Source organism: Girardinichthys multiradiatus, chromosome 2 (assembly GCF_021462225.1).
Source record: "Girardinichthys multiradiatus isolate DD_20200921_A chromosome 2, DD_fGirMul_XY1, whole genome shotgun sequence".
NCBI lineage: Eukaryota > Metazoa > Chordata > Actinopteri > Cyprinodontiformes > Goodeidae > Girardinichthys > Girardinichthys multiradiatus.
In genome coordinates this window covers 25,411,908-25,438,085 of record NC_061795.1, presented here as the reverse complement: position 1 = coordinate 25,438,085, position 26,178 = coordinate 25,411,908, and the positions used below count along the sequence as shown (strand labels likewise).

Here is a 26,178-nt window from a genome sequence, read left to right as displayed (position 1 = left end):
AGGTTCCACCGAGATTTGAACTCGGATCGCTGGATTCAGAGTCCAGAGTGCTAACCATTACACCATGGAACCACGTGACACCGTCGACGCAGAACATCATATATCTACCTCCCAACCACCTAGATGTCGTGTTTTCTAATTGTGATATGAGGTCTTTTATTTGGTTTCGCGAGTCTATATGAGATCTGAGGTATTTTATTAGGTTTCCTGAGTATCTGGATACACCAGAAAAGCACAATCTGTTGTTATCACTATCACGTCCTACCTCATTCTGACGATCACCTTTTGCCCCCTGGTGGCCAGTAGTTAGAATGGTTGGATATGTCAAATCTATTAAAGTACTACAAGTCTTTCAAAACTGCAGTGTCCTTAATTTCAAAGCAAAAGTTTAAATTGAATGAAATTTAATAGAAATATAATATTTGTGGGACTAAATAGTTACGGTAATCTGTTTTCTTAATTATTATCTTAATACGTGTGCATCAGAAATGTGGAAACATTTTAATTTTTACAATTTTCTTTTGAATAAGCTTCAAACATACAAGCAACACATGATAGCTTTTTCTGTACTTTATTAGAAGTCCTAAACTTTAGGTAAATAACATTTATACACTTTAATTAATAACATTTAATATATGATCATTTCAGAGAATATTTTACATCTAAGTACACAATTCAGTGGAGCTTACATCATTCCCACTAACTATGTAGAATTATTTAAAATGATTATTCCTCACTGATAGAGGAAAGAACTTTCACATTATGTTTTAGGTTATGGTTGCCTAATTCCTCTAAATGTTATAGTGCGTGAGGGTTTTGTTAAACCAAAGTGCAGACAAGAGTTCGGGAGCCGCATGGTGAATAGAATATTGAATGATGGTAGTGGTCAACTTACAGATGAGGTAGAAGAACACAGGCAGGGTATCAGACATGGAGCAGGTATTAGCCAGGAGGAACAATGAAACGAGAGAGTATAAATACTGAGGTAGGGTGGAAAATGGACCAATGAACACTGGGAGCTAATCAGGGGGAAATCAGAAGCAGCTGGTGAGGGAGAGAAAGCAGGGGACTGAAGGAGGGTGGCTAACACAGATGACCAGGGAATCTGGGGGAATAACAAAACATCTAAGTGAACAGAAATAAGTAAACAATGGGACTAACTAAAGAACATAAACAGGGAGGAACAGATCTACAAGGAAATAATGAAACACAGGAATCCAAGAAAGAAATCTAAACACAGGAATGAATGATAATTCTGAAGAACTGAAATAATAGCAGCAGAGGTAGAGAAAACAGATAAGGAACTCCCAACCCAGCACAAGCAGATCATGACACTAAATTTATACCAGATTGGAAAAAAACATATTATTGTCAGTATTGTCAGTATCACAGAATACTGTGAACACTGTATGTGTTAGGATTATTGTATTCGTTTTCTATGAAATAATTTAGTCCTTTAATCACTAATCTCTTGGGTTGGATTCAATTAGATGTTCCATTTAACTACCGTTCTCTCCTTACGTTGCTGAAGGGCTTATTTCTATGCTGAGTTATGTTTGTCAAGGTACATTTCCATCTGAAATTGGGTTCAGCTGGATACAGAGTTAGTGAAAATCATAAGCCCGACTGAGATGAATACTGATTATACACTTAGAGTAGTGAAGCAATGATTCAGCTTTGGTCTGTTGGATGCTCACAGTTCCTGTGGCAGGACGTGACAACAATAAAGATCTGCAGCTGAGCTCTGCTATGGATTTAGTCACTGCAAAGGGCAGCCAAAGGATGCATATTTAAATCAAACTGACCCTGCTGGCTGCGTTATTTTGTAGAGATATTTATACAGACAGACATGTGTTACTCACAGGGTAAAGTATTCACGATGAACATTAGCATTTTCTATCAGTCACTGATTTTTCATGTCAAGAGTATCATGAATTGCTTAAATAGTCGAAGTAGAACAAAATCAGAGGATGAAACAGACTCAGCACACAGGATAAGACGGTAAATGATGTTTATTTCTACTGTAGACTTTGTTTAAGGAATCTTGAGATGGAGTTGTCCAGAAGCCAGAGGAGGAGGAGGTAAACCCAGGAATCCAAGGAGAGAGAGAGAGTACTGGTGATGAGAATATTTACAGTGCAGTCCTTAGGAGGGAGTATTACCAGATGTTGGCAGGCAGGTAGGTCGATAGGCAGGTCGACAGGCAGACAGGCAGGCAGACGAATAGGCAGACAGGAGTCCACATAACTGAGGATATGTTCCAGCAAAGGTCTTCTTCTTCTGTGTTATTTTTTGGCAGTTGGCAAAAAAGGAAAAGTAGGGTGAATGTGCATGGAAGATGGTAGCTTGAGTCTCACCACAGATGGGTTGATGATCCTCTCGATGAGAAAAGGGCCAATGAAACGGGGGGCCAACTTTCTAGGAGTATCTTTTAATTTAATATTTCTGGTGGAAAGCCAGACTCTCTGATTGACGCGGTAGACAGGTGCAGCAGAACGGTGATGGTTAGCGAACCTCTTATTTTGTTCCAGAGTGCGTAGGAGGGTCCTCCTGGTCTGTCGCCAGATCCTACGACACCTAGAAACATAATGCTGAACAGAGGGGACCAGGATGTCAGATTCAACACTGGGAAACAGTAGAGGTAGATAGCCCAGTAAAGACTCAAAGGGGGACAAACCAGTAGCAGAGGAAGTATGTGTGTTGTGAGCATATTCGATCCATGTGAGATGTTTGCATCAAGAAGAGGGGTTGTCATTTATTACGCACCTCAAGGCGACTTAGAGTTTCTGGTTGCATCTTTCTGTCTGTCCATTAGATTGGGGGTGGTATCCAGACGAAAGACTTACGGAGGCACTAAGAGCTTTGCAAAACTCCTTCCAAACTTGCGAGATGAACTGCGGGCCTCGGTCAGAAACAATGTCCAAAGGTATGCCATGGATGCGGAAAACGTGGAGAACCAAGAGTAGGGCAGTCTCCAATGCAGACGGAAGCTTGGGTAAAGGAACAAAATGGGCTGTTTTAGAGAATCTGTCAACAACAGTAAGGATGACTGTGTTATCGTCAGATGGCGGGAGACCATTGATGAAATCAACGGAAATGTGGGACCAGGGGCGGCTAGGGGTGGGCAGAGGTTGAAGAAGACCAGCAGGGAGTTGATTAGTGTTCTTGTTTTGAGCACATGTGGGACAAGCTGCAACAAAATCTGTAATGTTGAGGTTCATAGTCGGCCACCAGAAATACCTTTTGGGAAATGTGATCATACGAGTCACCCCAGGATGACAAGTCAGTTTATTGTTGTGCACCCAATCCAGAACTTTATTGACGACAGAGTTGGGAACAAACAGCTTGCCCACTGGGCCAGTACCTGGGTCAGGTTCGGACCTCTGTGCCTCCCTGGTGTCCTTTTCAATGGCCCAGGTGAGGGCGCCCACAATACAAGAATCCGGTAAGATAGAAGCTTCAGTCTTGAGTTGGTCAGAACGAGAGAACTGGCGAGAGAGAGCGTCAGGCTTAATGTTCTTGGAACCGGGTCTGTAGGAGATAGAAAAATGAAAACGAGCAAAAAACAGAGACCAACGGGCTTGTCTGGGGTTAAGTTTCTTGGCATTTTGAATGTAGGAGAGGTTCTTGTGATCAGTCCAAATGAGAAAAGGGACTTCAGTACCCTCTAACCAATGCCGCCATTCCTCAAGCGCCAACTTGATGGCTAAAAGTTCACGGTTGCCCACATCATAATTTTGCTCTGCTGGAGACAAGCGACGAGAAAAATAGGCACATGGATGTACTTTATCATCCAGAGGAGACCGTTGAGATAGAATAGCCCCTACTCCAATGTCAGAAGCATAAACCTCTACAATAAATTGTGCACATGGATCAGGATGGGTCAATATGGGTGCTGAAGAAAATAGTCTTTAACTCACCAAATGCCCTTTCTGCCTCAGGAGTCCAATGGAACGTTTTCAGAGAGGAGGTGAGTTGAGTGAGAGGTGCAGTGACCTAACTGTAGTTCCTTATAAACCTCCTATAAAAATTTGCAAATCCCAAGAACCTTTGAAGTTGCCTGTGATCAGTTGGAGTAGGCCACTCTGCCACTGCCTTGGTTTTCTCGGGATCAGTTCTGTACCTGCCTGCCTCAAAAATAAAACCCAAAAAAGACACAGATGTGACACTGAATTTGCACTTTTCGGCTTTAACAAAGAGTTGATTCTCAAAAAGCCTCTGGAGAACTGTTCTGTCATGCTGGCGATGTTGTTCTATGTCCTGGGAAAAAATTAAAATGTCATCCAGATAAACGAAAACAAAGAGGTTGAGAAAGTCACGAAGAACATCATTAATAAGAGCCTGGAAAACAGCGGGTGCATTAGTCAACCCGAAAGGCATAACCAAATACTCAAAATGTCCCAGGGGGGTTTTGAAAGCCATTTTCCACTCCTCACCCTCTCGGATCCAGACCAAATGGTAAGCATTGCGCAGGTCGAGTTTAGTGAAGATCTTGGCAGAATGTAATTGTTCATGTATGGAATCAATAAGTGGTAGTGGGTATTTATTTTTAATAGTGATTTGATTCAATCCTCTATAATCAATACAAGGTCTTAATGTGCCGTCCTTCTTACCCACGAAGAAGAATCTGGCGCCAACAGGGGAGGTAGACGGACGAAGGATCCCAGATGCTAAAGAATCCTCAATGTACTCTTTCATGACCTTTCTCTCGGGTCCGGAGAGATTAAAGAGTCTGCTGGATGGTAGCGGAGCGCCTGGGAGGAGATCAATAGGGCAGTCATAGGGGCGATGCAGAGGTAAAGAAAGAGCCCCTTGTTTGCTAAACACAGGTGCGAGATTGTGGTATTCAGGTGGAACTTTGGACAGATCAACAGGCTCAGAAGGTTTGAGTTGTTTGATAGAGTGAGAGACAGCCGTTCTTAAGCAGTTCTGGAGACAGAGATTACTCCATCTCTCTACTCTGCCCTCCACCCAATTAATAGCGGGATTATGTTTCTGCAACCAGGGAAACCCCAAAACTAATTGTGGAGAGATGGAAGAGAAAACAAAGAACTCACCCCATTCATGATGGTTACCAGAGGTGATGATGTGAAGCTGAGGCACTTTAAATCTCACTTGAGACATGGTTTGACCAGTGATGCCAGTGACAGAAAGGGAATGGTTGAGAGGCTGAGAGGATATTTGAAGTTTATCAACCAGATCCAAGGAAATAAGATTCTGTTCAGCACCAGAATCAGTAAAAGCGTCAACAGGAAACTTCTCTTGGCCAACAATAATAGTGACCGGAAAACACAGATGAGAGACAGGGGAAGAATGGGCTATGCTCACCAAAGTCCCCTGACCTATTGACGAGCCCTCTCTTTTCCCTTCTTGGGGCATTTTGTGATAAAATGTCCTCCTCATCCACAATATAGGTAAAGACCACCCTCAAAGCGACGTTGTCGTTCCTCTGGGGAGAGTCGAGTGTGACCAATCTGCATCGGCTCCGGTTCCGCAGATCCCTCTGAAGAGGAAGTGGGTGCGTCGAGGAAAGTGGTTCGAGGCGCCAGAGAGTGCTGCCACTGTGAATTGTAGTTCCTTTCTGTTTGTCTCTCTCTTAGACGGTTGTCAATGCGGATCGATAGGTTGATTAATTCATCCAGTCTTTCGGGTTCATCTCTCAAAACCAACTGATCCTTTACTTGATCTGCAAGGGAATTAACAAAAATACCCTTGAGTGCCGCTTCATCCCAACCCACCTCCTGCGCTGCCACCCGGAAGTCGACGGCAAACTCCGCCAATGCTCTCCTTCCCTGTTTGAGGGTGAGTATCTTCTTAGCTGCTGCCTCCTGCTGGAGTGGTTGATCGAAGACTCTCTTGAAGTGACTGAAAAAAATGGCATAACTAAGAGACTCAACAGGGTTAGATGCCAAATAGGCGTGCACCCAGCGCAGAGCAGATCCCTTTAGCGAGGTAACAATATAAGTAATCTTGGAGGCAGCAGTAGGGAAAAGGGAGGGGGATCGACTAAACGCTAATTCACACTGGAGAGAAAAACCACCAAAGTTATTAGGATTACCCTCAAACAGTTCAGACGGACGGAAGTCAGGCTCTCGGATCCCAGAAGATAGAATTGTGGGTGGCTGAGGATTCTCTAAACGAACTGGAGGATTGGTAGAGGCAGGTGAGAGTTTGGTTAGGATTTCGCTTAAAGCATGAACCATACCACCAAGTTCCATGAGATGAGAATCCATAGTCCTTTGTTGTTGCAGTAGCTGTTGAAGCATGGTTTCAGTAGATTGTAGGCATTCCTTTAAGGAAGTCTGTTCATCATCTGAATTGTTCTTCGACATGTTAGATGGCTGGAACATACTATCATGAATTGCTTAAATAGTCGAAGTAGAACAAAACCAGAGGATGAAACAAACTCAGCACACAGGATAAGACGGTAAATGAGGTTTATTTCTACTGTAGACTTTGTTTAAGGAATCTTGAGTTGGAGTTGTCCAGAAGCCAGAGGAGGAGGAGGTAAACCCAGGATTCCAAGAAGAGAGAGAGAGTACTGGTGATGAGAATATTTACAGTGCAGTCCTTAGGAGGGAGTATTACCAGATGTTGGCAGGCAGGTAGGTCGATAGGCAGGTCGACAGGCAGACAGGCAGGCAGACGGATAGGCAGACAGGAGTCCACATAACTGAGGATATGTTCCAGCAAAGGTCTTCTTCTTCTTCTTCTGTGTTGTTTTTTGGCAGTTGGCAAATAACTTGAAGATGTGCATTACCGCCACCGACTGGTATGGAGTGTGGTTCTTCATGGTTTTAAATCTTCCCAGCAAAGGTCTGTATCAGCAGCTACCTTAAGAAGCCCATGAGCTCATTAGGAGAATGCGTTGCAGCTGCAGACAATGAGCTGCCAGAACCAACCAGAAGGGGAGGAGCAGAGATCCTACAAAGAGAATATAAAATATCATGTAATCTAGCCTCTCTAAGATCTTTACAGTTATTTTGTTTTCTTTCGAATTGTAACTTTAAACCTGAATGCTACTTAAACTTTAGCTTTTAAAGAGGTGCTCTTCTTCAGGAAAGTAATTTTATTACCAGGACCTGGCTGCTACTTAGAGCCTTTGACAAAATGGAGGAGCTTTTTCACAAAGGATGTTTGCTTACTCTATGTTTTCTGAATAATGACATGTCACAATATATATCATAAATGAGAGTGTTTTACCAAAGTTAATAAACTGGCAACAAACAGGTCAGTTTATTTTACTCTGTGGGGCACCCTTTGCAAAGCCTTAAATCTTTTTATACTTTTTCAACATTTATACACGTTGTGCAGAAGTATCTATACTTCTTGAGGTTTTTCAGACTTCCTCTTGTTACAACCACAAACTTCAACTTTTTTAATTGGATTTTTTTGTAATAGGTCACTGCAATGAAGTTCCTTCTGAAGTCCCCAGGTTAGTAAATACTGAGTTAACTCATATAATTTAATCTTAGTATGAATACTGCTGCTATGTAAAGTTTGTTAGAGAACATTAGTGAACAAACAGCACCGTGAGAACCGAGGAACACAGCGGACAGATCAGGGATAAAGTTGTGGGGAAGCCTAAAGCAGGGATAGATTATAAAACTGTGCTTTATTTAGATCTCACAGAGCACTGGTCAGTCCATAAAAGAAAGAGCATGGCACAACTGCAAACTTCTCAAGACATGGTTTTAAACTAACAGCCTGGGCCAGGAGAGCAGCAAGCACCCAAGAGGCACATGGAGGAGCTGAATAGACCTGCTCAGACAGACAATCTGTTGAATGGATATCTTTATGTTTCAAATCAAATTTCTTTGAAAAGTGGAAGAAGAGTGTGAAGAAAAACGACAAAAAGTACTATTTGCAATTTACCAGAACAACAAATAGGTGGAAGACGGTGCTCTGCTAATATGAGACCGAAACTGAACTTAGAACATAAGGCTGTGTGGAGAAAACTAGCACTCTAAAATCTCCCAGGTGAAACATGGCGTCATGCTATGGGATGCCCCTCCTTAGCAGGGCCAAGTGAACTCGTGAGAAATGACAGGAAGAAAACTGGAGCTAAATATCTTGAGTTATTTTGCAAACAAAGGGTGCTAAAGGTGGTAAAATTGGTAAATTGGCACAGGCATGCCGGACACAAATGCATGCCAAATTTTTGAGACTTAAATTTTTTTTAAATGACTTTAAAAACCATGTGTTCTTTACTTCCAATACACAATTGTGTACCATTTCTGTTGATCCATCTCATAAAGTCCCAACAAAATACATGACAATAGCAACAAAATGTAATGAAAAAATGAAAAAGTTCCAGGTATATGAATACTTTTGCCAGACAGTGTATATATTTTCCTTTTTTATTTCATGTCTACCCAGGACAAAATAAATACTGAAGTTCCACACAGTTTGTCATATACAATAAACAAATGTCTATCAAACTGTTTTTTTTATTACAAATTTCTGTTTTTCTAGACAGTAAGCTGCGATGGATGGATTATAGGATTCCGATAAAATGAGTCAGGACATTTTTATCACTTCAAATGTTTTACTCTTAGTTCAATTTCAGTGACACCTTGGGATACATTTTCCTATTAAAAAAAGGCACTGATGTTTGAGTTCATTTTCTTACATCAGGCAGGCATCAGAGAAATGCCTCCATGCCCTAAATAAAGAAAAATGAATACCTGATAATTCAAAGTGTTTCACTGTGCATTTTGACTTGAAGCTCAGCTTTTTCAGCAGCAGTAGCAGCAAAAGGAAACACACCTGAAGTTATTTAAAAAGTAAATAGTAAGATATGTGAGTAGAATTAATATATAAAGCGCATCAAAAAAGTTGCTTGAAAAATTCCCTGTAAACTCCTAATGCAATCTGCTGTTAGGGTGATGTAACAGTGCTGCAAAAAAGAAAGATTTCCAGTGCTTCAATGATGATGCAAATGTGTTTAAAACAACAAAAAACAGACAAACTCCAAATGCACACAGATGTCAGTGCACCACTGACAGACAGGTTATCCTTATACTGGAGAATTAAAATGGACCTTATGTAACAATACATCTGGTGAAATTCTGCATTGAAAGGTAACCCAGAGAGTCCTAGACTGGCTAAGAAAATCGAACAGGTTTTGTTTTCCTTTTTTCCCCCACAGTGTCTTCATCGGTTATAAAATGGATATGATGCATTGAATTCTCAGACCATGAACTTTTTACCATGTGGTTTTCCCTCAACTTCCAGTCTGAAGTCTTTTTAAAAGAGATACAGTTGTTTCTATATTGTGATAAAATTCAGCAAACTCCAAAATAAAAATCTCTCTTGAATTTCAAATGCTGGTTGAGTAAAAGCTGCATTTTTCATATCTTCTACTCTGTTGTTGACTACCATCAGAGCATTTTGTGGTGGCATTTTCTGTCTTGCATTTGTCTGGATGGGTGGAGGGTGGGGGTCCCTTGGATGTTGTTGGTGGAAGCATCTCCATAATTGACGGCACGATCTTACATCAGCATGGACGAAACAATACCAATGTAAGTTCTGTGGTTCAATCAAAGAAAGGACAGAATGATGGAATAGAGTAGATGGGTCAGAAGACTATGCTTTATCTGAGGAGCCTTATTTTTATTGGTTAGGAAGAAGGAGACTAAGAGTGGTGCTTCGGTCTCTGTAGGCAAATGACATGGGAAACCCACAATGGATGGGATGAAAATGCACAAAGAAGAGATCATTTGGGTGATGGGACTGAAAACGATGTGTAAAAACAGATGGGGAGAAAGGGTAGGAGAAAAATAGTTATAAAAAACATTAAAAAGGATGAGTAGAATAAAAATGGATGGTAAAGAGGATAACAAGAAAGGATGGAGATGGAGGGGGTGAAGGGGATTACAGAGGGATGAGAGAGAAGAGAAGGATGAAGAGGGGTTGTAAAAAGGGAAGGGGGGATAAGATTAAAAAGGCTCCAAAATATCTGTGAATAGTGGGTGGTATGAAAGTGATTTATAGAGAGGGAGGAAGAGGAATAAAGAGATGTAGAGTATTTTAAAAGAAGGATGGGAGAGATTAGTAGGATGAAAATACAGTCACAAAGATGGATAGGTGAAGTAAAAGAGGTTATAAATAGGGATAGAGGGAAGAGAGGGATGAAGAGGGGCTTGTAAAGAGGGATGAGGTGGATGGGTCGGATGAAGGAAGGTAGTAAAGATGGATGGCGAAGACAAGTGGGGATGAAAGCGGTAGGATGAAAAGGGTTGTTAAGAGGAGCTAGGATGAAGAGGGGAATGGAAAGGGGTTCTGAAGAGGGATGATTGGGGTGACTGGGATGAAACATGGTTATAAAGAAGGACAAGGATGATAAGTGTGATGGAATAGAATCATGAAGAGGGATTAGGAGGATTGGAATAAAAATGGTTGAAAACAAGGATGAGGAGGATAAAGGGGTCAAATAGAGGGATGGGGAGTATGTGAAAGATGAATACAGGCGTAAAGAAGGATTAGGAGATTGGGTTGGATGGGAAAGGATTATTAGGCATATAAAGGGGTGGTAAAGAGGCATGGTGAGGATTGGTTGGAAGAATAAAATGAAACAAGATTTGATGATGGATAAGGAGGATTTGTGAGCTAAAAAAGAGTCATAAAGAGCCATGGTGAGGATTGGTTGGAATGAAAAAAGGTTTGTAGAACAGGGACACGGCTGGAGAGAATAAAAGAGTATAGATAAGGTGAAGAAGAAATGATGAGTGGAAGCGAGCGTGGCGTCGAGAGCATAAGACAAAGTGTGCTGCATGTGAGAGCCAGCTACAAGTAGACCTTCCAAGAGATTAAAAGGCGTGGCTGAGGCTTGCCTTTGCTCTCGAACCTAAATTAGCACATTAGCTACATTTATCAAGTTTATTTGTTCTTAGTGTAATAATCTGAGTGAGACATGGTTTCTGGTGACAGAAGAGGTATTTAATTGGAAACAAACTTAAAAACCAAAACCACAACCAGATTTATGTGACAGGCAACTAGAAATAAAATCGTCCTAAAAGGCCAAACAGTCATGTAAGGTGTGATCAACTGTCACTACACACCTCATAGATGAGATAATGTCCGGCAACCGTGAAACGCTGTCTGTGCATCGATTGTCAACATGTTATTGCTTCAACAGAGGGTTAAATGGATTCCAGCAAATTCAGTCTACTAGAAAATATAATTATTAATTAGCCTGAAAGGAAAATAAAAGGAAGTTTTAGAAAGAGATTTCTATCACACATGAATCCCCTTTGTAAATGCTTTTGGGTCTTAAATTGGCCAGATGTCATGTTATTTTTAATCTACAGTTTGACAGAGAATATTTTAAGTGACTTCAAAAACAGCTCACAAAATGACACAGCTAATCTCACAAGAAGATAAATTGTGTGTAATCTACATTGGTGGGTATCATTATCTGATCATGCTCATCTTTTTTTTATTATTATAACCACACTGATAAAAAAAATAATAATAATAATATAAATTAATACATAAAGCAAAGAGCTTTCGAAACACAAAACATAAAGTTCAAATCTTCCAATAACCTTAAAATAGAAACCAAGACGTTTGCCAAGAAAAAATGCCTTTACATGGAAAACAACACAAGATTGGAGCACTTCATTAATGTGAAGGAAAAGGTCAAACGTTAGACCGATTCTGTGTCTGTAAGTCTCAATAAATGTGAAAAATGCATGAACACTGGCGACCTGAAAACATGTCCAGATATACGCGGCCTCATTAACAACAAAATGTACCTTACGCAAGTATTATGTGTGTGATCATTACTAGATAACAGCGAATACAGAACCATCACAACAGTTTTCTATTTTACCCATGCTTGCTCAAACTCATTTCACAGTCCCATCTCTAGGATGACATTTAGGTCGCAGGAAATATTCCTTCGCTTCTGAGTTTGACGAGCAGAACTTCTCTTTATGCTACAATCCCTCTCTCAGGACAATAATTTCACCTTGGTGGGGACATTATAAACACTCGGCTGCTCTTCTATAGTAATCAACATATATTATGGGATAAAAATGAGCGTTAGGATAGCTCTCCGTGTAAATAAACCGTCCACCCAGTTCATGTGTCCTGCTCTCAGCAGTGTTTGGAACAATCCCATTCCGCATCAGGAGGTCCATATAAAGGCCAGACAGCAGTGTGAGTGGTCAGCTCCATAACAAAATAAAAAGTGGCGAACAGTCGCTGGTGTGTGGGACACTTTCTCCTCCTCTCGCTTTTCCTCAGGGTCACAGGAAGATAGTCAAACAGATCCAAAGAAGTTGTGGTTGTCTCTCCATCTTGGAATTTCAGCACCTAAACAAACACATACACAGACAAAGGGAGAGCCATTGGCTGAAAGTAGGTGTCCTGCGGTTGCCAGCATGTTGTCCAGGCCAAGTGGACGGTGTCCGCTCTAAAGCAAGGAGCTGGGGCTTTCTGGGGCTGGTGGGGGTGTATGTGTGGGACTGTGGCGCACTGGCAGAATGTCGTAGTGGCTGGGGATGTGGCTGCCACAGGAAAGATCATAGGGGCCCTGGGAGAAGCCTGTGGCCATTCCATTTGGTCCCTGCAGGATACTCACAGTAGGCTCTGCAACAGTTTGGGGAAAAAGTTAGAAAAACAGAAAACAGAGGTGTACGTTAGTAAGGCCGAGTAGAAATGTCAGACATTGACTCAAGAAACCATGTTAATGTAAATTAACCAGACAATCTTAGGCTATTAAATTAATAAATCTTATAGTTTCCTATCAAAACCCCAGTCAGTTACAGCAGATGGTTTCTTCCTGTTGAAAGGGAGTTTTCCTTTCCAGATTCATCACATGCTTGTTCAGTATGAGTGATTGTTGCGAAGTCAGTAACACCATGCAATCAGCTGGATTTCCTCAGATAGAAAATTTTTTCCCAACACATTAAACTGAAATTGACTGCACTGTTTTCTAACTTGGATATAATTGGAATATATAAATTCAACACTGAAGTTCTCTATGTGATTTGACTCACTTGACTACATGTTTCTGTATAAAAATATAATAATTATGCTGTGTTAAGCACTTTGAGTTTACATTTGTTGAGGACCATTGCTATAAAAATAAACTGAATTAAAATGAACTAATGTATGAACATAAAGTGAAGTGTGAATTCTTAACCAAACTACAGATCCATTTTCTTTATCTCCCAGAATAATTTTGATATAAGATCACTCAAAACCATTTACACTTCTGTTATGAATATGCTAAGAATCAGTGGAAGCACCGGTAATTAAATTTACAGAATTTAAATTTCTACTCACAAATATCTACTAATTGGTAGTAAAAGAAACAAAAAAGACAAAAACCAAATGGCAAATTCTACTGTAAGGCTAAAGGGAGAGGAAATAAAAAACCCCACAAAATAACAGTGTAGACCTTTGATTCCAACAGTTCAATTCACGTATAATGGAAATCTCAGTAATGTTGATTTTACCTGCTGTTAAAAGCTGTTTTTATGAGACTGTGTATTTCTAGTTGAAAAGACTTGCCAATAAGAAGTGGATAAGAAGTTTCTGTGTTTAAATCTCAATGTTTAGCAATCACATCCTAAAATGACCAGAGCAAAGAAGTTAAACTAAATAAAAGATCATATCTGAGGTGTCTGTGCTCGCTCAAACGAGAACTCAATGCTCCCTACCAAATCAACAGCAAACTCACCAACATCGTAGACGTTCCTGCTCACAGTGCCCAGGAGCGTGGCGGTGCCTCCAAAGGGGACTTCACGGTGGGAGGGGGACTTCATCTCTACATAGCTGCTCTCTGTATGCTTGCACGACAACCCGGGTGGGTCTCTGATAGTGGCGTATGGATTGTCACTATTCAGGGAGCAGGAGCTGTTGTTGCACATGGAGCTCTTTATGTAATCTGCAGTTGCCACAAGACAAGGATTTATGCAACATCATAAAAGATGAAGCGATTGTCAGACTCATAATGGCGATATTAATATATGAATTTAAGCCGATATTGGAGAATGGCGAAGAGAATGGCAATGAAGCTTGTTGCCATTCTGAAGCTGAATTTCTTTTGTCTGCGACAGGTGACTAATGGTGGTATATAGTAATAAGAGTACAAAGGCAAGAGAGTGGAAGGCTCATCTCATCTATAACGGTCTCATCAATCTGATAAGAGGCCTCATTAGAGGCCGCCGCAGAGCCCTCTTCACACCCCTGGGTCCCTCACATTCACCAGCGCTGAAGACAAAATGACTTATCAGGCATCGAGCCATGGAAAGCAATTACTGTTGGGATAAAAGCTCAGCCCACCATGATCCTTTACAGACTGCAGACAATTCTCGTATAAATCACAGAAAAAATACAGATGTGATATTTGGTAGTATGAAATTAATATCAAAAGACAATACAATCCAAACAAATAAAAAGGTGCATCGGGTGTAAAGCGTGAAAACATTTTGTAACCACATATTTAAAGCTGAATCCAATTCCACTGGCAGATAAAGTTTAAAAACATATGAAAACTATATTTTAAAGCTATCTGCTTACCTTTTCTAGACCCTCTTTGTGGCTGTGCCTCACTCTGTTGAACCTCTGAAAAATTTAAACAAGAAAAACAACCATTTTATATAAAAACTGATCCAATTTCAGCTTTGAGTCTACTTATATTGAATCAGATTAACATAAAGTTCATGCTTGGATTTTCCTGATTTTCCTTTATTTGCATCCTGTTAGTCAGGCCATAGTTTGCAGAGATGTTACAAAGGATCATATTGAGCTAACGGTACAAAGGTATCAGTCAGGAGTACAAAAAGTTCCACTGCTTTTTATTTTTTAACTGCAATTTTGTCTGTGGGGAATTAAGGTACACTGCGCTTTCTGTAGAGCGGTTTTAAATCTGCTGTAGGCTGACGATTGTAAGGTCTCCAAGCTCCTGCTCCCAGGCAGCATTTTACTTCACCTTCTCCTTCTCACTGTATAAAGTATTATACAAATAATTGCCTTTGTCTTCGTTAGCTATTGCGTTACACATTGATGCCTGACTTTGTTGTGTTGTAGACATCTTCCCTGTATAACCATAGGCTGTTCACTTTCTTTCTCTCACACTTTTTTTTTACACATTTCTCAACATCAAACATGTAATTGAATATAACCATCATCAGGGACAAGCATGAACAAAACTAAAAGGAAAAAAAATTGAAATGGTTTTATAAATCATTTAAATAAACTATTTAATGTATGTTCATGGCAAGTCTGTCAACCCTTCTAAACCTTGTAAATATCCTAAATATAACATAAAAGTGATCCAACATGACTTCTTAGTTGTGGGGAAACGTGAACTTTTATCATTAGCAGTTTATTTAAAGGTGATATAAGACAAAAGGGTGGAATAAAAATCAGGTTTGAGCAGTCAGGGTGTTTTAATTAAGGAACAGCGGTCTATCACAGTTTGATCTTCAAACATTTGTTTGAAGGATTCTATTATCGCACAAGTAAAGGAGACTTCTGATGGACAGCAGAAAAAAAGTTGCAGATATCCATCAGACTGGCAATAATGATGTAAAGCACTGTTAAAAAGAAATCACACTCTTTTACAAAACTTTTTCAGAAACTTTGAATTTTTGGCTTCATTTTTGTTCAATTGAGTATGACATGGCAGAATCTGTGATGCTTGGTTTTGTACGCTTAAAGATGGATTTAAATAATTTTAGAGCGTGATAAAGACCTGGGCCCGCATTCACAAAGATTCTCAGAGTCCTCTCAATGTCATTCTGTTCTCTGCTGAGAGCGACTCTGAGCAAGGAGACGACACATCTTCCTATGTTAGTGAGGAGGTGTGGTTGACCCAGTTGCTAGGTGTGACTCTGTCTTCTAAAAGCTGTGATTGGTTGTTGCAAAAAAAAAAACAACAAAAAAAACCCCAAAAAACAAATGAGCTCCAAGTAATCAATGGAGGGAAATTAACTGATGATAGACTGGTTTCAGAAATATGTAAATCATGATGATGACTTAGTAAAATGAAATTAATTGTCACACAGCATCATAGCTTATTTACATGCTCGTCATTATTTTGATTTGCTTATTATTATGTTACTCGCCATGCTGGTCATTTTCATACTGCATCTATTGCATATTAATATTAAAATTCAGCATTTTACTGTGATCTACTTTTGTAAAATGAGGTTTAGTTTGGTAAAATGACCAAAACAAAACAGAGAAAAAAAGGTGGAGAAAGCTGAACTGACCAGAGGACTAGAACTGGCTGGGATCACGGTGCGAACAAACAGGAATTCCCGAACAGATCAATGCATCGTTCCCTTTGTTTTCAGCACTAGCCTGGAATGTGAGCAGCGCTGATTCCTGCTGCGATCAGACGCTAGAGAGAAGTTGCTTCACACCAGCGAACTTCTCCACAGATATGGGAGCGTTGTAGATGACCATTTAGGCTTAGGCTGCTGACATCATCATGTACAATACAGCAAATACTTATTCATCTCATTTACATCTTCCTTCTATGTGCATAGTGCTCAGATTATTGTACTGTATCTTGTCTTGAGTTTTTATTTTTGTATATATTTTTTCGAGTTTTTCAAATTTCAATTTTTTTAAGGCATTTTACAGTCTGTAAATATTGAAATAATTCTGTACTATATTGTTTGTAATTTTGTTCACTTTTTCATTCATGGTTATTTATTATTGTTTCTATTATTATTTTTATCCTTCCTAATATTACCTTACTAGAGGTGCACCTTTAACCTGACCTGCTACTTAAACTATTTCATTTCACCCTATATAATAAGGTTTATTTTATCTTTATATTAATAATTGTATGATTGTTATAGAAGTTTATGTGTTCATTTACTCAACTATTTACGGTGCAGATCTCTGCATAATCAAGCCAGTAGCATTTTATTAATTCACTGTTGTTCATTGTTTGGAGAATATCTCTCCGTTCTCTCTTGGTCTTTCCACCATCTTTTCTGCTTAAGACACTCTTAGGCTCACTAAAAGTCCTCCTCACAACTCAAAACTCAATATTTCCTCAAGCTAGGAGCTCTCTTAAGGCCTAAAATCCTTCGTGTATAACTTTTATATTACCAAAGGAAAATCCTAAGAAATATCTTAAGGGAGAGAATGAGATTTTTCTTAGAATGACATCACTAGGAGCTACTTTTAGTCTTAGGATTCTTTGTGAATACATGCCCAAATCATTTGTAACTACCAAAAGACACAGTAACTTTTAAACATGACGTTTCTCCAAATTACAGAAATTAAAGACTGTTATTATATAGGATATATAAATAAAACTGCTCAACAAAGTTACAGTGAGGGTAAGCATCAGGTTTTCATTTGGCCACAATAAGGAGAACTATGAACACTATTCTGCAAATAACTAATTGGTTTACATGAAATGTGTTGTGTTAATAAATTATATTGATATGGTTTGCATTCAAATAATAGGTAAAATTGCTGCATATGTTAGGATAATAGAGTTTCACAATTTTGGTGTATGAACTGTACCTTAAAAGAAAAAATGCGACATTTATCATAAAAACATCCCTAAAGTCACAATTTTTACAAGAAAAGAATGACTTTGGAAATTAATGTAATGCATAGGTTTCTGTACAATCCATTGCGGTCCATCATTAAGGTATTTCTTTGTCTTTAATCAATGAAGTGTTTCAAATACAACTACATACTGAAAAATCCCAGCTGGATGTTTATTTGATTAAGCTTTGATCTAGATCTAGTGCTAATCTAGACATTCTAAAACGGTCCTTGGTTTGTGTAAAATATGTATCAACAGCTCTATTAAGACTGGGAGCAGTTTTTGAAGCGATTTGGTAACAGTAGTCTGAAAAGGGGTTAAACCGAAAGAACACTATGTTGGAAGATTTTTGCATTTCAGAAACCACAACCTTTTAAAACGTTGGTATATCATATAACAGTAATGGGCAGACACCTTGTCAAGACTTTAATCTAAATTATATATGGTTAGAAAAAAAAACTAAAGTGAGCAGAAGAGAAAATAAACCAACTGATAGAGAGTAGAATTGTCTGTCAGTAAAAAAAATAAAAAAGTTTATTCTTTACTGAAACTCATTTGTGAATTGATAAAAACTCAGACATTTTCATCTCCTGAAGTTAGCGCACAGCAGTAGCCTTGCAGACACTCAGTCAGCTACTTTCCTTCCTGCAAAGGCTCACTCAAACAACCATGACTGAGAAACAAAACAGCGAGCTGCTTCATAAGCTGCCATTAGCCCTCTAAATATTAGCAACTTACTAATAGTCCCATTCTGGTCCTACGCCAAGATCTGTTTCCCCAGTGTACAGCAGCTTCATCCAAGCAGGTACTAAATGGTTAACCCCCCATTTCTTATTATTTATCAAATTTTTTTTAAAGATGTTTTTTGCAGCACTAGTGGCCTTTATTTTTCCAGTATTTTTGTTGAAAGTAGGCAGACAGGAAATGGGGATGGAGAGAGAGAGAGAAGACATGCGGCAAATGTCGCCGGGGCTCGAACCCTTGACAGCCGTGTCGAGGTTTAAAGCATCTGTACATGGGTGCCGCACACTCTTGTTGTTTATCTATAAATAAAAGCCACACTTTTAAGCTCTTCCATGTCTCTAAATAGGTGCGGACCTGCCAACTACTTAATGGTTTTGTTCCAGTAAATAAAATAGAGATATTGTCATACTGTAATAGGTTATATTTTTCTGATCCTTTTTAAAAAGAAACCTTTGCTTTCAAAAAGGCTGCAGCAGTTTTCTTTGCATCAATATCTAGTTTGAAATGTCAGTATTGTGACAACCCTAATAAGCAAATTATATATTGTGTGAAGTAAAATTCATCCCAACCAATAGACAGGACTGACCAACAGTTACCCTGTAATCAAATAATTCGGTTTTATAGCTATAGATACAGTGCACATTATCCCAGATAATGACACTAAAAGGTCACACACATCTTCTTTTTAATGTCTTCTTATGACATGAGTGAACATCAAGGTGAAATACTAAAGAAAATATTCAAAGAACACCTTAAATCAGTGTAGCGTTTCTCCAAGTAGGCACAATAGAATGTTTCTGGCCTGTTAAGTAATCTAAAATATATGTTACTGAATCTAATTTCTGTTTAAATATAAAGACATACAGGTATCATTTGTAACAGCAGTATTGCCTCAATTTCTTTTCTAGATACAAACAGAGGTGGGGAGTAACTAGTTACATTTACTTGAGTAACTTTTTGAAAAAGTGTACTTCTAGGATTAGTTTTACCTTCCAATACTTTTTACTTTTTTGTGAGCAATGTTATTTGAAGTGACAGTACTCTTACTTGAGTACAATTTCTGACTACTCTACTCACACTGAATTGCTTGAATGAAGATAATGTTTTTTTTAACCAAAAATGCACCAGACAGACACAAACACACATAGTTAATGTAAAAGTGAGGCTTCTTGGTTGTACTATGCCTGTTATTTACTGAGCCTGCTGTGCCATTTGGAGGTCAAGTGAATATACAGTATATATTGTCGCTATTTTTGTTTGTTTTAGTCTTTAAAACACCAGAATTTGCATATAATTTAATATTACTATATAATATAATTTTCTAAATATTAAATCAGATGTTATGATCCGTTACTCAGTAATTTTTTACTTTTCTTTGGTAAAAACATGTTGAAGTAGTGCTACTCTTGTTTAAGGACATTTTTTGGCTGCTCTGCCCACCTCTGAATACAAACCAATCTCATCTAGTTGCATTTTAAAAGTTGACAGATCAACACCTCTTTATCTCTACAACTACAACTAAATGTGTTGTTCTGAGCAATTTTTAAAAGGCTCCTATCCTGAATTAAAATGCTCACACTATTTTGAAGGATATTCTATAATTAATATCCTAAGTGTGCAGCGTTTGACCCAATGTAAGCCATCATGGTCACTGGGGGAAGTAAAGAAGGACTAATGAGCTCATAGTGAGCCTTATTCATCTCCACTCCGGTTCTCCCCCTGTTCTACCCGCATATCTTATCAAAATCAGAGCAAAGGTTATGTTTAACAAGAGAACCTTGGTTCATCTTCATTCACAGCAGGCCTCCGCCACTGAGAGGTCGGACTTAATGACACACGTGTCTTTGCCCTTGATTCGACAGTTTTGCTCATTTATTGCTTCTAAATCCAAATTTAGCCTGTATGTGGTGTGACATAATAAGTGAGAGTATGACTGACCTATGTCATTAAGGTTGCAGAAGGCTCTCCATTCTGAGCCATTTCGGCTCTTCAGGGTACTTGACTGCAAAAAGAAGAATATAACATGACAATGCTGCAACATGGTTTTGGGTAAAATAAAAAATAATGACCCTAATGGATATATGTTTATGCTGAAAGCTCATACTTTGAGTGTCAGGGTCCCATCTAGGTTGCTGGAAATGGTTGAGACTACATTACACTGAGCTACAGTGGGGTAGCTGGGGTTGGAGAAGCATTGGCTTGTGCTGCTGGTGCTGTTCTGGTTCTGGATTACCTCTGATGCGCTGGTCCTCATTGCAACAGTACTGCCACACTCTAAAAGTTTACAAGATGAGAAGTTTAAAAGATAAATGTAAGTCCATGACAACAGTTTTCAGCTTTCCCATTTAGTTATATTAATACCACGACATTAACTTATTTGTGAAGATAAGAAAAATGACACATAATAAAAATAAAAATAAAAAAGTAAAATCTGAGAATTGTGGCCTAAATTTGAATCCAGCCTACTGGGTTAATACTATAGATAACCAGCTTTCTCTGCAATTATAGCTGCAAGTGTTTTGTTTTCTACCAGCTTTACATATCAAAATAGGTCAAGCTCAGGTAGATCGGATGGAGTTAGCCCTGTATTTATCATCATCCATTTATCGATCAGCTCTGACCATTTCTCCTATCCCTGATAAAGAAAAGCATTCCCACAGCATGATGCTGCAACCACCATTAGTAACCTTGGAGATGGTGCTTCAGGTTGATGTGAAGTGCTTGTTTTCCACAACAAGTCCCCTATATGGCTTTTGAAACTTTAAACTAGTTTTTTTGGCTGTTTTTCAACAAAGGTTTCCTTCTTGCAACTTTTCCAAAGAAAGGGTGGATTTATGAAGTGCACAACTAATAACTCTCCTGTCATCAGAGTCTCCCACCTTGGCTTGAACTGTGCTCTATGAGATGTTTAAAGCTTGTAATATTGTTTCATAACCTAACCCTGCTTTAAACCTTTCCACAATTTCCTCCCTGACCTGTCTGCTGTGTTCTTTGGTCTTAATGAACATTAGTTCACTAATGTTCTCTAACAAAGGCTTTCACAGAACAGCTGTGCTTTTACTGAGATTAAATCAAACCTAGGTGGTTTAGGTGACTTCTGAAGGCAACTGGTTGAAAGTAAAGGGGGCAGAAAACAAATTCATGCCACACTTTTCATATTCTTTCTAGTACACATTTTTTTTTTTTTTACAAAACCCTGTATTCTCTATCTTCCACTTCATAGTTATTCATCTTTTGTTGTTTTATCACATACAATCCCAATAAAATACAACAAAATTTGTGACTGTTAATTGACATCAAATGGTAAATGCACCATATATTTATATATACCTTATACCCTATATTGTAAATAATATATAATTTTAGCCATATAAGGAAAATACTTGAAATATCTTACCAGAAAGAGAGTAGTCAGTGCTGTTAATGTGCATTGCCTGTGAGTAGGACACACTGGGCTGGATCTCTTGGCCCTTTTCCCTTTGTCTCTGTCTGTACCACACAAACACACTAAGCATGGCCATGAGGATAAGGAGGAGAAAGATGATGCCCATGACAGCCCCTGCAGACTGGCGCTCTGACCCATGTGCTGGGCTAATCTTGGTGTATGGGTTGAGTTCTTCCATCATCAGAGCTGCTACATAGAAAACAAAGACACTGAGTGACCTAAACTGTATGCACACATTAATGTTTGATCAATAGCACGGAGCAACTTGTTTAACAGCTCAGTCACCTTGATCACAGCGGATGCCTTTATATCCAGGGCTGCAGTAGCACGTTCCAGTCACATAGTCACAGGTAGCATTGTTCAGGCACTCACACAGCTGCTGGCAGCCATATCCAAATGTACCAGCAAGACACTCTGCATGGCAGAGGAGTGCATTACTACATTTATCAAATTAAAGCACTTTGTGAACACGAGCCAAACACATCCACTGGGTAATTTTGCACAGATATAAAATGTGTTCGGTCCACTCAACTCTGCTCGCAGCCTGTCCCAATGAAGCCTGTTCGGCAAACACACTGGCCCGTGATGTGGTCGCAGTCCGCGCCGTTCTGGCAGCGGCACACTTCGGTGCAGTCTTTTCCATAGAACCCTGAAGGACAACCTGGGGATGGAGATGTATGTTTGCATGGAGAGGGGAGGGAAAAAGCAAGGGAAAGTGGAAGAGTCAAGGTCATATCATAAGGGAACTGGGAAATCAATACAATTCAATTCACAGCATACTCAATAAAGGACTCTGTGAATGAATGGAAATGAAAGATTTCCTGCTTCAGCAGAAAATCCAGTTATGCTCTGAACATAACTTTGTTGACCAAAAGGAACAACACAACTGGGAATGTTAGGACTGTGTGACAAGAAGGAAAACAGTCAAAACAATGTTCCTTATCATGCACAATAGTATAAGCATGACTATACAAACAACTCTGGATAAACCCTTAGGGTTCTGGATAATGACATTTAAATTACAGGACTGAAGCTGATGAGCTGCACTATCAGTGAGTAAATGACGGGAATGTATTATGAGCGGAATGATGAAGTGACCATTATCTTTATTTGATGTTGCTCTTCCTAAAAAAATGAAAATGGAAACTTCACATCATACATTTGCCTCGAGACTGGAAAACATGCCTCCATATCATCTACTGCAGTTCTGTAGCGCAGCCAGTAGATGACACTGTGCATCTTGTTTCTGGGGGTGGGGAGAAACTCACGCTGTGTGCAGTAGAGACCAGTCCAACCAGAGCTGCACCTGCACTCTCCGTCATAGGCACTGCACTGGGCTCCGTTGTGACAGTTACACGAGTTGAGGCAATCAGGACCCCAATGACCAGAGGGACAGGCTGCAGATGCCAGAGACACAGTCAAGCTCATGATCACACTCTGTGTCATACCCTGAAACATGCATGCATGAAGCACCAAACACATGAAAGTTGCAACATTCTCTATGCATTTGTGAAATATGTTTCACTGTATATTCTGAAAATCCTGTATTGGCAGACAGATGTTAAGTAGGCATGGGGCGTTACCTGAAAATCTATAGTCATACTGTTCCCACAGTTTGAAGTCCTTATAATGAGATTCCAGAGAAGGTAACCAGAACTTTCTCCGACAGTTTGGAGTGTAGAGTAATGCTGTGTGGCTCCTCCTGTTGCTGCACACCATTAGTCAGCTGACTGAAAGAGGCTACTACACTGTTTCCATCCACAAGGTTTGGAAGATTTTGGCAAAGTCTGGAAAACTTCTGCAACCACTTGTTGCTGTCAACCTCTTTGCAGCCTCCCCGACCAGTTTCAGTTTCATAAAAAGTTACTGTTGTCCCGTACTTTCTCCAGTTTATTGCCTTCTCTTGGCATGTTAAGTATGTAATGCTGTGGATGTTTTTGTTCTGCCTGATACCTTGGTAAAATGAGATCATTCTCATACTCTGTTTGCAAACTGTGGCTAAAGGATGCAAATAAACAGTGTTGGTTTAAGTGTGTTCACATTTGTGCAACCAGGTAATTGCAGCTCTTTTTCTTATAATTGTTACAATAAATGTGTTTGCTTTTAACCTGAATTGTACAGAATAAATGTTACATTAACTATGGGAAAAGTTTGAAATTCTTGATTAGGGTCTTTTTTTACATTACAAAATCTTAGACCTTTAACAGGGGTGTCCAGATTTTTGAGAATCACAGTACCAATGCATACACAATACATATCTGTTTCCCATGGTGTGCTGGCTCAAAGTTGCCTTAATGATCTTTGGCCTGAGGTGCAGTACATCAAAGAGCATAATATATTACAACAGCCATTTAAGCCAGCTATGTGTTTTACATCATCTGGAGCTGAGGGCATTACTTGTGGATGCGTAGGGTCATGAAGATGACTAATGTGTATGAACTTAAATGCGTGAGGGAAAAAAAAGAGTGGGAGATGATGAGAACAAGGGAAATGTGGAAAACTGAAAAACATTTGAGGTAGATATAGTGAAGTAGTACCCTGCGAACAATCGTCTCCGGTCCAGCCAGGGAAACACTGGCAGGAGCCGTCGATGGGGTTGCAGGTCCCATTGTTGGTGCAGCGGCAGATCTCGGTGCAAGCCCTGCCGTACCTGCCGCTCGAACAGACTACAAAACAAAAACAAGAAACAAAATTAAAAACACATGGATCTACAAAAAGCCATACTGAACTTAATATGATTACTAATGTTAAAGATCGGTAGAAGGTATCAAAACGTGGCATGACATGAAATCTAAGCACTTTATTGAGAGCAGGTGTACCAAAAACAAAGACGTTGTATGGCAGCTGAGGTGAACATTCCCTCTAATACACAATATTGTTCTATTTGAGTGGACACAAAGTGAACTGATCTGTTTAGACAAAAGCAGGAGTTAATCACTGCCTCCTGTGGCATAACGGCCCTATTTCTAACCACTAGAGAGGAATGAGTGATGCGCCACAGAATTAAAATAGACCGTGTACACAGACCACTATATAAATATTTTATGAAATTAATATTTCAATGCACTCTGGCACTATTCTATAAAACATATCATTTTCAGTGAAACCTCTATTGTCTTTTTTGTGGGGATGATGGATGAGAAGAGACAAATTGTACCAAGGTGTATCTGAGTGTCAGAATCAGGGAGTTGCAGCACCAGAAGATACATCAAAGGTCTCGTATTAAGAGAATAGCCCAGTGTTAGAAATATCTGATAAGGTGGCTGGCTGAGGAAGAGCGGGGTTGGACTCATTTTCATGTGGAGTGATTTTAATGATTGCATTTCAACTGGCTTTCCTCTCTTCGCGAGAGCTCTTTCAAGCTCCTTCAAGCAGGTTGTCATTAAGCCATGAGGTTGAAACCCCCATGCTGCTTTTGGGGAATTTCAAACCTCAGCTCACTAGGAGAGCTTCATTAGGCTGGGACTCTGCGTTTTGGACAAAGGACAAGTGAGGGTGCCAGTGGGGCTCAACATAAGGAGGAGAACATCCATGTTGTCGGCCACCTCAGTCCCTCGTCGCCCAATGCCTGCTCAATAGTAATTACAGCCATGACAAATTAGGACCAGCTCTTATCTTTTTTTACTTCTCTTCCTTCAACTAAGCTTTTAAACTTTTATTTATAAGATACTGCTTAAAGTCATGGAAGAGAATTCGAGACAATCCTCCATGGCTTTCTGAAATTTATAAAAAAAAAAAAAAAGGTAAATTACTAAAAGTAAAAAGCTGTAGCACAATAAATCCTTTTCTAATGCTTGCTTTAATTTATATGTTGGCCAGTGGGAAGCCACTAAAGAGCACACAAACATGACCTAATTTAAAACTGGTGAAATTTGATTTAAAAGAAGGACAGAGGCTCCACAAGAACAGAACAAGGGTAAAGTTTCCTTTCAGTGTTGATGATAACTTTTTCCACAAAATTCAAGGGATTTAATTGGGATTTTAAGGAAAACGTTCTAAAGTAGAGCTCGATTGGGAAGTGTAAGGAAAGTGATGTGTGTTTTTTAAAATCTTTAACCAAGAAAAGCCTGAGAAGTGTGGTGTTTTAGCCCATTGTTTGCAAAAAAGTTAAGTTAGATTGAAAGTCAGACTGAATGGCGAGCATCTGTGAATATCAGTTTTCAAGTTTTATTCTAGGTTTCAAACTGGATTTAGGTTTGGACTTTGACTGGGCCATTTTAACACATCACTTTGCTTTGATCTAAATAATTGTAGTGTCTCTCTAGCTATTTAAGGTTGTTCTCCTACTAAAAGGTGAATTTTCAGCCCAATCTCAACAAAGATACAATTCAGCCTGGATTTAAAATTGTCTGGAGAGCAAACAGAAGGCAGAATAGCCTTTTGTTATTTTTGAATAAGTGCATTAAGTCAGCATGAGATGAAGCATAATATTTTAATAATTAAGCATTATTCC

The 26,178-nt window shown here is 39.3% G+C and overlaps 1 protein-coding gene and 1 non-coding gene across 3 annotated transcripts in view; both read right to left on the bottom strand.

Moving 5' to 3' along the window:
• Nucleotides 1–72, bottom strand: trnaq-cug. The gene has a single exon. It is a non-coding gene; the product is annotated as a tRNA-Gln (tRNA).
• A 10,847-nt stretch (nt 73–10,919) lies between these two features.
• Nucleotides 10,920–26,178, bottom strand: part of LOC124859606 (multiple epidermal growth factor-like domains protein 11) — a 50,622-nt gene continuing 35,363 nt past the window's right edge. The window contains exons 11-20 of one of the 2 annotated variants that reach the window (XM_047352495.1): nt 24,263–24,391; nt 22,994–23,122; nt 22,258–22,386; nt 22,011–22,139; nt 21,678–21,914; nt 20,385–20,554; nt 20,219–20,282; nt 14,536–14,580; nt 13,694–13,900; nt 10,920–12,597 (exon numbers count right to left, since the gene is read on the bottom strand). In XM_047352495.1, the coding sequence (XP_047208451.1) occupies nt 12,422–12,597; nt 13,694–13,900; nt 14,536–14,580; nt 20,219–20,282; nt 20,385–20,554; nt 21,678–21,914; nt 22,011–22,139; nt 22,258–22,386; nt 22,994–23,122; nt 24,263–24,391 (1,415 nt within the window). In that variant the 3' untranslated portion in view covers nt 10,920–12,421. The remainder of the gene's footprint in view (nt 12,598–13,693; nt 13,901–14,535; nt 14,581–20,218; nt 20,283–20,384; nt 20,555–21,677; nt 21,915–22,010; nt 22,140–22,257; nt 22,387–22,993; nt 23,123–24,262; nt 24,392–26,178) is intronic. The other variant, XM_047352502.1, reaches the window with a different exon arrangement.